The sequence below is a fragment of the Watersipora subatra genome, chromosome 9 (genome assembly GCF_963576615.1).
Source record: "Watersipora subatra chromosome 9, tzWatSuba1.1, whole genome shotgun sequence".
Taxonomy (NCBI): domain Eukaryota; kingdom Metazoa; phylum Bryozoa; class Gymnolaemata; order Cheilostomatida; family Watersiporidae; genus Watersipora; species Watersipora subatra.
Genome location: NC_088716.1, coordinates 11368647 through 11383480, shown reverse-complemented (window position 1 = coordinate 11383480; position 14834 = coordinate 11368647). Strand labels below are relative to the sequence as shown.

The 14834-nt window shown below is 34.9% G+C and overlaps 1 protein-coding gene across 1 annotated transcript in view; it reads right to left on the bottom strand.

Moving 5' to 3' along the window:
• Positions 1-14834, bottom strand: part of LOC137403846 (dynein axonemal heavy chain 1-like) — a 105223-nt gene that overhangs the window by 69114 nt on the left and 21275 nt on the right. Inside the window, exons 7-10 of the mRNA XM_068089917.1 lie at positions 5461-5710; positions 4897-5054; positions 1790-2004; positions 1009-1176 (exon numbers count right to left, since the gene is read on the bottom strand). Coding sequence (XP_067946018.1) covers positions 1009-1176; positions 1790-2004; positions 4897-5054; positions 5461-5710 — 791 coding nt within the window. The remainder of the gene's footprint in view (positions 1-1008; positions 1177-1789; positions 2005-4896; positions 5055-5460; positions 5711-14834) is intronic.

The window sequence follows — 14834 nt, the reverse complement described above, 5'->3', positions numbered from 1 at the left end:
TATTGATGCTTAGCAGCTCTCTCATGCTAATTCAAAAAGTGGATGAACCACAAAATATTTTGCAAAATTGCAAGCAATAAATAACTACAACAAAATTGGATTTTATTGATGTTATCTGGTTTTCATGCTGGTGGTCATAGCAATGTATCTGAAATTATTTATTACCACCATTTCATTTTTCAACATACAAGGAAGGGGTCCTCGACTTATGACATTGATGTAACTTATGACATCGATACGACTCATAAGACACGATGTAGCTCGAATTTCAGTGTAAGTTGGAACATCCTGAATAGATTACTCTGCATTCTTATTAACATCTAATGTCATATCCATGATGATGACCTTTATTTTCTTTGACACGGTATCATTAGAAGAATCTCCTTTGCAATCATGGAGCCATAATAAATGAGAAAAAGTGAAAAAATTCAAACAGGCAACAGAGTAAGAGCAGGCGGAAGCAAAATGGTGTGTCACTGATACTGAGTGACATACCGATGCTGTCTTCCTCCTCCACAACAAAGTATATTCATCCCCTGTGTGCTGGATACGAGTTACCAACTGTCAGCGTGGCTTATCTCGTAAGCGACGCTTAGATGGAATTATGTTAAATATTACTTTAAATATTCTCATGGGTGCATTCGTAACCTCGACACAGCTTACGACGAGGTCGTTGTAACCCGAGGACTCTCTGTACATATCATCTCATGTCTTTGTGTTGCGTAAAAAGCAAGACCAAGGTAAAAACCCTGTAATACTTTCTGTATAGAATAAGTTCACAAGTGATGACAAGGACACAGCCAATTGAAAGCAAAATGCAGTTTATTTGAATATGCAGATAAACTTGCCTGTAAAACAAGATCAAATGTAAATAAAGAATCAATAATCTGCTCAATAACCAAAAGCATAATTTCAAACAGAGGTTTTGACCTGGAGAATATATACAGAGTCTGAGAATTATGACTGCACCCGAAGCAGTTACTTATAGTTGCTTATATCTCAGTTTACCTGCATGTTAAACTTCACCATCTCCATGAACTTCTTGAGTTTTGAGATCTGATAAACATTCCAGTTGGACTCATGCAGGTTAAACCAGCCTTTGCCAACATCTCTAAGGCTTGTTCTGATGGCCGCCCGTAATGTGGCTATCCAGCTATCTTTGAGAAACAAGGCTACCTAAAAGAGGTAAAATAACACTCGTCTTGAAGTAAAAATGTTGAAAAAATGGACTAGATTTCGAAGGTGCTGGAGATAGTTTGATGGGAAAGAATAACCAGCTGCAAACAGACTTTTATTATGTTCACAGAAATGGTCAAATTGAAAAAGCAATGAGTTTTGAAAACTGAAATCCGAGCTGAATGTAATAAATGGAAGTGTTTAGAATTGAACTAGAACCATCCAGAAAGGTTAACATGCCTTTTACAGAGCAGAACTATATAATCTATGCAAAATAACATAGCCTATGTAGATAAAACAGACTTGAACACAAAGAAAGTTTGATACTCCATGAGTATATCTGGCCAAGCTAACAAACTGACAAGAAAATTTTATACAACAAAAATCATTCTTATAAGAGCCTGTTCCTGAGAAATATGCTGTAAGTTTTTCACAATTTTTGATGTGCTTGCAATTTCACTTCCTATGTTACAAATCTCTGTATTACAAAAGTATATCTGTATTATTATTTATTATCTTGTAAGAAAGCAAACTATTGGGGTCAATAGTTTTTTATGTTTCAAAGTTTGCTATTAAATGAATTTAATATCAAACTATTGAAGTACAATCCCACCTGGCTTGTCGCTTGGCTCTGGAGCTGTTCAAACTCTTCAAGGCGCACGGCCTTGGTCATCGGCACGTGGAAGAGTGACATGGCAGCGACCTTGTTGCACTCAGACCTCACTTTGCTGATAGCGTTGATCGATTCCTCTCTGGTCGACAGCGAGGTGAAGGCAAACTTTTCAAACTGCTCATCGAAGTTGTAGACTGGGATGTCTTCTATCGTGCCTGTTGAGGAACAGTAACACCTCATAAAGTATATAATATTGTATATTAGAATAGTCTAGAACATCTAACCGCATAACCAATTCAGATAATTCTATAATTTAACCGAATCTCTTGTTGCGTACATTGGTAGATTATAAGCTACAAGCTATTGTAGTTTATTTTTAGAGGTTCACAATTTTTCTAGCATGTGATCAAGTTAGTCAAAAAAATTAAAGCAACCTATTTCTACCTCCCTCCTTATACCAGACAGTCGCCACATATATAAGTAGGTTATTTTGAGCCATGGTTTTCACTTTTATTCCGGATAAAATAATGAAAAATTTTGCACAATTTTATGGTAATGTGTACTTTTAATGATTGTGAAACTCTGTTTTGATTCAGTTCATTAGTTATGCTGAAATTCATATGAGCTAGTATAATTATTTCAATTGCAATTCAGTTTTGATTGTGCCCTAATGCCAAGGTTGCAGGTAGATGACACTTAATCAGCGTATGATGTACAGTACGCTTGCACAGCCTTACCAAAAGAATTTGAGATGTAAGCAACTGTTTTTAAGCTCATCAATCCCCTAGCTATGCTAGCAGTGAACAAAGAGATAAAATGGCTATTGAAAACTACATATTCTTTAGCCTTTTAAATATCTAGCTATGGACTACTTCGATTATATAAACTTTTGTTTATAAAATACAGAGTTTGAAGTCAATCATTTACAGGGTATATCAAAAAAGTTTAAAGAAGGTGTTATAAGAATTTTGCATACACGAAACTTTGACCTTAGCCTGTCCTTGTGATAAGTAACCAGCCCTGTCTGTGAAGACTAACCATCCAGTTGAGCACACAACTCCGTAAAGCAAACTCGCGTATGGTTGGTTAACACTCTATAGTTAACACTAAAATTTTCAAATATTAGCAGTCGAACCAACAAGATTCAATCAATTTATTCATTATTTGTTTATTATTACATTATGATTATCTTAACTTTTATTAATTACTCATTCTGTTATTTACATGTATATTCCTTTTATTTTCAATAACGATTCTTATATTTATTTGCATACAATGTACTTATTTATGGGCATTGGCTATGAAGTAACTTGGATTGCGGAAAAGGAAGCACCCTCACATTTTGCCGGAGTAGTTACTAGTCATAACAATAATTATAAGACAGCCCATAGCATAGCTAGGAAATTAAGTAGTACTGCTACCATTGCTTGCTTAGAGTAAGACAGATTGGCACAAGCCACTGAGCATATCATGAAGGAAGGATATATTTTTGGTACAACCTTAGAATGAGCCAGCCGTCTGGCTCACAACCCAATGAGCCCACCACTAGTGGGGCTAGATGTGAAAAAAGAAAAGATTAGTTTATAATAGGTTCTGTCCACGATTACGATCAAAAGACTGAATTCCTGGGAGTCAAAGAAACCAGAAAGAAAGCTGTTTGTTTATGAAGTGTCTAACACCGATGCCTTAGATTTGCAATAAAAAGACATTTAGGTCATTCCTAAAACTCGCCTAGAATTCATTAGTGGCTCATGTCTTGAAAAACCTTTTAATAGCATCACCAGCCATCTGCTAACAGGCGTGGTCATGTATGTGCCTTGTAATGATAATAATAATGGCATGTTTATTATTCACATTGATGACTATATTACATTGTTGAAATATCTCTCAGGCTAAAATAGATACTTTACCTGCAGTCTGACACTCAATTTATCATCTGGTACTAAGCTTATAGTCTGATACTCAACTTATAGTCTGATACTCAACTTATAGTCGGATAATCAACTTATAGTCTGATACTCAACTTATCGTCTGATAATCAACTTATAATCTGATACTCAGCTTATAGTCTGGTACTCAACTTATAGTCTGGTAATCAACTTATAGTATGATACTCAACTTATAGTCTGATACCCAACTTATAGTCTGATAATCAACTTATCGTCTGATAATCAACTTATAGTCTGATACTCAACTTATAGTCTGATAATCAACTTATAGTCTGATAATCAACTTATAGTCGGATAATCAACTTATAGTCAGATAACCAACTTATAGTCTGATACTCAACTTATAGTTTGATAATCAACTTATAGTCGGATAATCAACTTATAGTCTGGTACTCAACTTATAGTCTGATAATCAACTTATAGTCGGATAATCAACTTATAGTCTGGTACTCAACTTATAGTCTGATAATCAACTTATAGTATGATACTCAACTTATAGTTTGATACCCAACTTATAGTCTGATAATCAACTTATAGTCTGATACTCAACTTATAGTCTGATAATCAACTTATAGTCAGATAATCAACTTATAGTCTGGTACTCAACTTATAGTCTGATAATCAACTTATAGTCGGATAATCAACTTATAGTCAGATAACCAACTTATAGTCTGATACTCAACTTATAGTCTGATAATCAACTTATAGTCGGATAATCAACTTATAGTCTGGTACTCAACTTATAGTCTGATAATCAACTTATAGTCTGATAATCAACTTATAGTATGATACTCAACTTATAGTCTGATACCCAACTTATAGTCTGATACTCAACTTATCGTCTGATAATCAACTTATAGTCGGATAATCAACTTATAGTCTGGTACTCAACTTATAGTCTGATAATCAACTTATAGTATGATACTCAACTTATAGTCTGATACCCAACTTATAGTCTGATAATCAACTTATAGTCTGATACTCAACTTATAGTCTGGTACTCAGCTTATCATCTGATACTCAACTTATAGTTTGATGCCAAACCTATGTCAAGCTAATTATAGCTTATGCTCCCCAAGTTCGCTATGATAGCAATAAATCAAGCAGAACCCATCAAACCAAAAGGTAAAATGTACACCAATGTCATATTGTAATTACCGCGTTGAGGCACAACTTCTTCCGCTGGCTCTGGAAGTTCAACGAAAGCAAATGTCTCCTGGTCACCGTTGACTGTCTTGTCAAAAATGATCTTATTCATAGACCTACAGAAGTCTATGTTCACTTCCTTCTCAAGTACGTGTACATAGTCATCAAGGCTATAAAAAGAAAGCATAATGTCATACAGATGAATATGAACATATTAGCGATTTTAAAAGATTATAAAGCTAAAAATGAAACCATATTCATAACTTTATAATTAAAGAAAAGGCATTTGCTAGTTAGAAGTCTCAAGTGTTCCTATTATCATTGTACATATTTACCTATCATCCTGTTCTTAGAGCTTGCTTTGCAACACATGGTGTAAGCTGTGTATGGCCAACAAGGTATAATGACCTTTGTTGTGACCCCCTTATATTATTCCAAACGACAGTGTCAAAAAAACTGAAAACCTTGTTGCAGTGCTTTTTTCTATAAGAACTTGAGATGACATCTAAAGGGAACTGCTTGAATTTAGCAGTTGAAAGTGCTTGAGAAAAGTTACTGAGTGAAGGACTATCCTACCTTTTGTCTTTGAGATGTGCAGGTCCTTTTGCCCAATCGATCATTCGTTTAAGAGAGGTCTGGTCTACCTCTCCTACTCCGTCCATGGGCATACAGTCTACATAGAAGTGGTACCTCAAATGAGCCTCTGTCCTCTGTCGAGTGTAGTAGGCCTCCGCCACTCTGTCCGCAAACATAACCGGATCCTCGGCCATAAACATGAGTCGTACTCTTGGTATCCAGTACTGGTTGGGCATCCATTGCCTCTTTCCTGTAATGAGAAAACTCAGCATACTTATTCATATTGCTAATAATAAAATAATAAGAGTAATAATTGTGTTGGAAAAAACTTGACACTCAGTTTATCTACCGTAATCGAAATATACCAAATCAAGACCATTATTATACATCAAAGCTATGAACATAAAACACTGAAACGGACAGACGTCACTCAAGAGTTGAGTAAGAGATGGACTGGTGGCAACATTTTGTTTGTAAGCATACCAATCAAAACATGACCATTGTATAGGCACGGTGAAGTCGCAAACACAGAGATTGATGAGTCCTAACAACAGTTTAGAACCGATGCTATGTTATTCAATCAACCTAACCTTCTCACATTCACACCTTGTGGTACTTGCGAAATCGGATGCACATGATTTCCCATGCTTAATATGCTTGATACTTCTATCCATAAGGCATTGTCTATTCAATTTCGCTTTTGTCCAACAATTGTTTTATCATTGATGGTGTGATGGCACATCGAATAGTAAAAAAGTGGGCTAGGACAAACAGGCAAATTTGTTATCTCCTTAGAAAAAGATGATGAAACTAGTTACTGATTAGTTATCAACCAACAATCTAGCAAATATATGAAAACCTGGTTTTAATTCATAGGCATCAATAAGCTCTGGCTGGTCAGTCATCATTAGCTAGCTTTACATCTTGAGAAATACAAAGGAGATTGTCACAATATAACTGAATCTTACTCAACAGCACACAAAACATAAGCGGACTGATAGCTGCCATTTCAGTACATTTCGGATCAAGGCCATGCAAAATATCTTCTCCACAGTTATTAAACATATTTCATGAGTGCATCTCTTTTGATGTCAAACTGATCCAAGCTGCCTGTCAAGTTAAACTGTCTTGCTTGGCGTCTCCTTGCTGACTTGCATGCTTGATCAAGCTACACAAATTTTTGATGTCACACTGCTAGCTTTTGATGTTGAGTTCAAGACAAATTACTAGCTACGGCATAAATGGAATCTATTATATGTTTAGTTTCCATCTCTACATAACAATGAAACTTGGAAGTGTCACGAACACATGAGCTTAAAACACAGTACTGTTCCTATCAGGACTCTGAGCTATATTCATACAGCGAAATGTGTCCAATGTTTTTTACACTAACAACAACTACCCTTTCATGATTTATGTCATTATTACTCTCAAGTAGCAATGACAATAATCATAAAATGATTAATGTCATTACTAATTGTTAATAACTCAATAATTTTCAAGACATTTTCAATACAAATTCCAAAAATAAAACATTTTCCTAATATAAAAAAATGAAACTATTGAATGGCAGGCAAATTAACAATACTAAGTTAAAGATAATGAAAAAGTTTAAATATTCAACATAGTCCATTATTAATATTAATGTTTCCATTTAGTCACTGTTTTGAGAAAGAATACTTACGTTAGAGTCTCAATATTGATAATCAATTTATAACCTAACACTCAACTTATAGTCTGATACTCAACTTATAGTCTGATACTCAACTTATAGTCTGATACTCGACCTATAGTCTGATACTCAACCTATAGTCTGATACTCAACTTATAGTCTGATAATCAACTTATAGTCTGATACTCAACTTATAGTCTGATAATCAACTTATAGTCTGATACTCAACCTATAGTCTGATACTCAACCTATAGTCTGATACTCAACCTATAGTCTGATACTCAACTTATAGTCTGATACTCAACCTATAGTCTGATACTCAACTTATAGTCTGATACTCAACCTATAGTCTGATACTCAACTTATAGTCTGATACTCCACTTATAGTCTGATAATCAACTTATAGTCTGATACTCAACTTATAGTCTGATACTCAACTTATAGTCTGATACTCAACCTATAGTCTGATACTCAACCTATAGTCTGATACTCAACCTATAGTCTGATACTCAACTTATAGTCTGATACTCAACCTATAGTCTGATACTCAATTTATAGTCTGATACTCAATTTATAGTCTGAGATTCAACTTATACGCAAATACATAACTTATAATCTCATGCTCTGGAAAAGTGATATTAATTTATGGTAGCTGACAGCTAAAAAGAAATTATTAATGAAGTGTTGTGAGTCACGATAAAAACTTCTAATTCTGATATTATTTGATTAAAGGTTGACTTGCAACAAAATTCACATTACAGGTATTTGGTAACAAAAGGTTCACCATGTTTTACTCTGCTGTGTTGTAGGTGCAAAATATGTGGAACTGTGATTACAAGCTTTTAAAAGCTCAAAACAGTTAATCGCAGCCATCACAAAAACGCTGAAGTTTGGAATCTCTTTATTTGGCTGACGTACTCCAACAGTTTGGTTACTGTTTTGACACGTGATGTTATCACATGAAATGAAAGGCCAATAAAAGTCTCGATATAAAATTTCTCGTAGTTCTAGTTTATGACAAATACTTTGGGTTCTACCGGAAAGCCCGTATCAAATATAAATGCTCGCTACTTCACAGTATTGTTCCAGCCTGGTCTAATCATCTAGTCGTAATTTGATCATGTGACCCATACTTTCTGCGAAATCACGCGAACAGTTTCTGCAGCGTTTTTCAACTATCACAAGTGATCAATAGGCTTCTCTTGTTCATCAGAGGATGATGTGCACTTCTTCAAGCTATAAGATTAAAAAATTGGACGAATTTTTATGGTAGGTTTTGAAATATTAGTGCTCAAATGAAAGCTTTACAATTATGATGAAACAGACGCATATAGGCAATAGACATGGTTTTATTGAATGCATGAAGTATATTTGTGAAAATATTTCGACGAATGAGGTTGCATAAAAGGGTAAACAGAAGCCATCTTGTTCAACTATGCCCCATTTGAGCCGTTTTGGAAGTGGATTCCATTCTACGGCGTTTTCGTGATGGCTGTGATTAACTGTTTGTTTTTAAGCTTTTCAGAGCTTGTTTTCACATTCCCACATATTTTGCACCTTCAAAACAGCAGAGTAAGACATGGTGAATCATTTGATATAAAATTTCTGTACTGTGAATTTTTTTGCAAGTCAACCTTTATGTGTTTACTGGTGAACTAATAAATTGGACAGTCAAAATAATTCTAATAGAAAGCATAGTCACTGTCTAATGCTCTAACAATGAAATTTGCCATCTCAACAAATAAATTGAACAATAGGTAGCAACTAGTACTATATATTACTGAGGAGCAGTTTAAAAAAACAGCTTTGAAACAAAAAAATTTGACTTATTAACTCTAACTAAAAAGCTGCACCAGTATGAGAATGAAGCGATCTGTGTATTTTCTATATACATATATGTATATAGAAAATTTCTATATGTTTCATATATAGAAATTATATCTCGGTCATATATTTTCTAAAGAACTAATCCGAAAAGAGTTTTCTCCAGAGGATACTTCTACAAGTTGTAATCTACATAATTATGACACGATTATGCATTTTGTGCAAGACACAATTCTCAATGGATGCTTAACACCTACTATGCAGTCACATACCAGCATCACTGAACCCATATAAAAAGTTTATATCAACACAAATATGTTCTATGTAATGCAACAAAAAACTTCTTGAAGTGCGAAGAACCTGCATCTGCAAGTAAATGAAAACTCACAGAGATATAGTAGCATGCTCAGTTGCACACATGCGTAATGTTATGGCATTATTATTTCTCAATAATGCTTACAGAGGATAGACTGCTGACCTGACTTAATGCTTGCCAAACAAATGATCAAGTTTGAGTGTCTAAGTTATCACTCTGAAAGAGTTGCTACTAGTACAGCAGCTACTAGTACAGCAGCTACTAGTACAGCACCTTAACTTGTCATCTTTTTATTTTAAATTTTGTTAGTATAAAGTTTATATATAAACGTATATACAGTCAAACATGGATAACTCGCCCACGGATAACTCGCCCACGTATAACTCGCCCACAGATAGCTCGAACACATGGTTAACTTGAACCAATCTCAAGTGATAGAAAAATCTCTATACTTTTTGATAAAAACGTTTTAAACTTTACATTAGAAGCATTTAATTTGAAACAAGCCATTTGTGCTTTTGATTTATATTATAGATTGTATATGTACATGTATCTACTAATAAATAAGTAAATACATGGACTTGTGACAGTGCTCTAATAACTTGAACGCTCTGATAATTCGAACACTTTCGCTTGGTCCCGTTAAGTTTGAGTTATCCATGTTTGACTGTATATCTATATAAACATATACATATATGTAAATATCAATTAGCCGGTTTAATTCAGTCAGCATCATTATTTCTACTTCTGGGGCAAGCTAGGATATACTACTGATCAGCTCGATGATTCCTTTAATAGTTTTACAATCGTTCTACATGCTAATTGGTCTTCTCGCATGATATAAATGTGTAAATCATTACACTAATCTTTGGCAGTGACCCAGCAGGCTGACAGTCTGAAAAACTTTAATGATTTACAACTGGCTAAATAAATTCCTTGCCAAGCTGTCACACCTGCTCTCCCGTGTCAAACTCTATATCTTGCATTGAGCGATATAGGCTAACCAGGCTCATAGGAGCTTACATGTATATTAACACAACCTAGGTCTTAATGTCTATTATCCCCTTCAAAAGCCAACAAAAATTGAGCGTTGCCTAATATTTCCGGTACTCTCTAGCTATGTATGACTATCATGTCTTTCATCACATTTTCCAAGCATTTCATTTTTTTAACACCTAATCGGTGAGCAAGACATGTGCATTTGTTATTTACCTGACCACAGGCAAACCTTGCACATTTCAACAACACCTTACTGGGTGATTATTTTAAACTTCGCAAATGGGATAAGCCTACAGATGATGCATCCAGCAGCTAGGGGACAGCAAAGTTGATAGCCGAAGGCTGCCAAAACATTATGTATGTGAATGTCATTCAAATTTCGTTCAAATGACTTTGGCATGTCAACCTTATGGAAGTTATGTTGACATACATTGTACATGCGTCCAACATTTCCGTACAACTCTGCAGTCCTGTCAGTTGCTTGTCAGTCCTGCATCTGCACAGCATTCAATGTAAACTTGGCCTAAGAGAATAGCCACACGCAGCTACTTGAAAACATGTGCGCCAAATCTATTGAAGATAACTCTGACAGTCCTAAAGAGCCAACAGTTCTTGTAGAAGGATGGGATTTACTAAATATCTCACTGCTTCTTAGGTGAGTATTATTATGCTGTTTTTAACCTACAACTAATGTTGATTAATTAGCTAAAAATTAAAGTTCTCTCTTTTCTTAGATTAATGAGATTCTTTTATCGCTACGACTTTTATTTCTTATGAGAGAGCCATTTCCTTCAGAGACAGGTCACAATGTGTTTATGCAAATATAACTGAGATCAATTATAAGTGTAAGCATGCCCAGCATGAGTTATGTACTCGCCCCATAACAAGTTAGGCCTTATCCAACTACACTTGTACTGGCAAAACTAGCGGCGTGTGTGACCAACAGCAGCGCATTAGCTTAACTAGATAGAAGCTTGGCAATTCTTATTGGCTGAACCCTCCAACAGCAACCAGTAGACTCAAGTTTAAGCTGAGATGAGTCCTAGCTTGTAGTCTCACAAATCAACTTGGCACCTGCTTTGGTAAGTTTGCATTTATGTATTTCTCTGTAAAGCTACAGCCAGTTTTTTCTTAGGAGGCTCAAATAGACGAAGATGGGCTTTAAAATATTTCAATAGAGATTATTTTCTTGCTAGATAAGCCCCTTACTAGTACTAATAACACTACCCAAGAGCATTCGTAAACTTTATAACTGTACAGATAAAAGTCAACTTGCGCAGGTAAAAATCAACACATGCAGGTAAAAGTCAGTACTCATTGATTAGATTTTTCCTTGACTTTGATAAGATAGTACTACACAAGTAGATAGTTGGAGATATGTTCAAGATTGTAAGAGAATCGCGGTGAATGCTGTCTTCTAGTTAATTTCTTTGCTTAGTAAGTAGATTAGAACTCCAGATATTTTTGTTTCCTTTTGAAGTTATTGATAGAATGGGTTAGATAATAATTCTATTATGCTTATCTCCACAGAACAATAACAAACAAACCACATCAGATAAATTACTAGTTGTTATCACATGCTTGGTAAAGATATGGTATATTTAGGTAGTCTTTGTTGAAGTTGGTTTGAGATTATAATCTGAATGGTGCCATAGATATTTAGACAAATCTGAAAGGTAGCATATATATTTGGATAAATCTGCAGTGTGTCATAAACGTTTAGGAAACATTAAAGAAAGCAGCTTATGTACAAGTAAACTTAAAATGGTCAACTAGAGCGACACAGATGAAAGCAGATAAGCTCTATCCTATATACTAGAGAGAAACAGATGGCAGCATCTACATGTAGGATTAATTTTTTTTAGCACCAAATGACATTAAACACACTTTATTTGATACTTTTAAAAATCGCAAGTTTAGATGTTTAGATGAACATAACTTACTGTATACCAATATCCGCCTCAGAGACATGCCAACATGTCATTTATGGTTTTAATTTGTTAATTACCATTTATGATAAACTCAAAGTTTAATCTGCTGGTCCTATACATGCCACCAACACTACAATTCTTGAAAGTAAACACTGCCAATATAATTTTATGGTGATCTTAAGTTGATACAAGTTATGCAGAGTTCTGTGATCAGTTGAGAAGCAGTAGTATTGAAAGACCACTCAGACTCTCAACAACACAGGAGTCTCAGTCTGTAAACAAGTCTTTGGTGTCAGTATAAAAAATATTCGTAATAACCAAATTGTTTGAATCGGAGTAAACTTTAAATGGCTATTAGTGATAAGTAATGACTGCATCTAAATACAGTCAAATCCGACATACAAAGTTGATCCATTCCTATATTTACTTCAAGCGTCAAAGTTGTTTTATGTTGAGGTAAAGATGCTCCTAGTAACTTAGTCTATTTCGTGTAATTAGTTCCACAGCTAAAGGACCCTTCAGATTATGTATAACACAATGTGTAGCATTATATATAGCATTGGGTATATATAATGTAATTTTATAATTTTATCATATGCTCTATGGTAAAATTATAAAATACCATTGACAAAAACTTTTTTTCTTTTTCGTACAAGAAATATGTCAGCTATTTAAATATTTCAGCTATCTAAATATGTCAGCTATCTATTTGGTAAACTGAAGCTGAGAGCAGAAAGTAGTTTACACAACAAAAACCACTTTGTGAGTCTGTTTACACAGCTGTGTGACCTAGAGGTCAGGCACGGCACGTGTTTAGTTCCAGTTCTCCACAACTCCTGAAGGGGAGCAACACATTTGAAGCTTTTGAAGCCGGAAGCGGCGATTGAACAAGGCAGCCGCAGTAACCGAGGCATAAAAACTTGAGGACCAAACAGCATCAGCCATAATTAATTTGGTTCGATTAGGCTAGTCTCGTTTGATTGGACAATATATTATTATCGACTAAATAATTACTTAGTTGACAATTGGCATTTACTAAATGACATTTTAGAAGGCATGTTTAAGTATTAATGACAGCAATTCTATAAACAGTGCCTAGCAGTGCCTAGAAATGGTCCTCAGATAACTCTATGCTTTTAAACGCTGAAAAGACTGTTATTATAGAATGCCTCTTTATCTCAGTCCACTTGATATAATAATGATATTTTAGTAAAAAATGAAGTAGTTATCTCCCCTAACACGAAAACCAAGTTATTAGGAGTAGTTGTTGATAATAATCTAAGTTTCAACAGTCATGTGGACAAGTTGATTTCTAAATGTAATAGCTGACTCTTTTAATGAGACTGGTGAAGGTTTTGGGTCTCAATGCTGACGGTTTGAAAACATTTTATCATCTAATATCAGGTCTTGACTATTGTTTGGTACACCTGGTTGGCACACAATTTTATCACCTGCATGTAAAGAAAGACTAGTTGTGTATAATTCGATCAGATGGGTTAGTTTTAGGAATTTGCGGTAACCTTTCAAAGGCTTGGTGACATATTTAAATAGGTTTATATGCGTTTTGTGTCATTATTATACTTAAACGACTTTACTGAAAAATAGTTAAATTTGTTGATAGGATTTCGTTGCAAGGGTTTGGTGACGGCCGTTAACCGATAATTTTTCGGGAGTTGTGTGCACATGTGCATTTATCATAAGTCTCCCAATCAATCGCTTCACTCTTGTTTGGTCGTGGGATTAAGTGAGTTAGCCCAATCATTTCAGTACTGTCAACCAAATAAATATTACATTATGTGTGGATAATGAAATGAAATAAATTGTACCCTTTACTTAATTCCATCAGAAACATTTAATTCTATGCAACCGAACGTGGAATCTTACAAACACCAGACAAAAACAGCTGAAATGGCGTTCATTGCTTTAGTTTAGCTCTGACCCGCATAGCTGAACTCTTTTGTCTCACTTAACAGCATGCTTTCGAAATAGGAATGACTGAAGTTTAGAAAATGTTTAAAATGGAATCGCTTGCGAGGCAGTTTTTGCGCATCATTTGTAACTGCTGTTTCCATCTTTTGCAAGCATGAAACATTTGATAAAAATTTACGAGTAACAAAACTTGCTTGATGAGCGGGTTTTTGCTAGCCTGTCTTCCCCAGGTGTTGCTATGTATCCCAGGCTCTCTTTCTCCCCCATCCCCAAGAGAGCCATGCCCAGGCTAGGTTTTTGCCATTTTCCTTGAAAGGCATGTTCCTTGAATTTACGTCAAGGAAAGATAGTGATTTGCACAGCACCTGAGCAACTGCAATTAGAACTAGCATACAAGCAGTTGGGTTTCCCTGCGAAAGAAATGTACAGTACTGTGACATTAGTTGTCTGCTGGCAAATTTCCATGTATGAAGAAAGTTGATGGAAGAATGTTCTCTTTATTTGGGTCAGCATATATTTGCGAGCAAAGTTTATCTTGCATGAAGATAAACAAAAGGAAATATAGATGTTCACTGACAGACATAAACTTACAGACCTTGATGAGAATCTCAACAAACAACATCATTCCTAATTTTTTTTAAACTAGGATAAAAGGTGTGAGATATTCCACTGTCTCATTAAAGTAAGAAATTTATATTTAAAA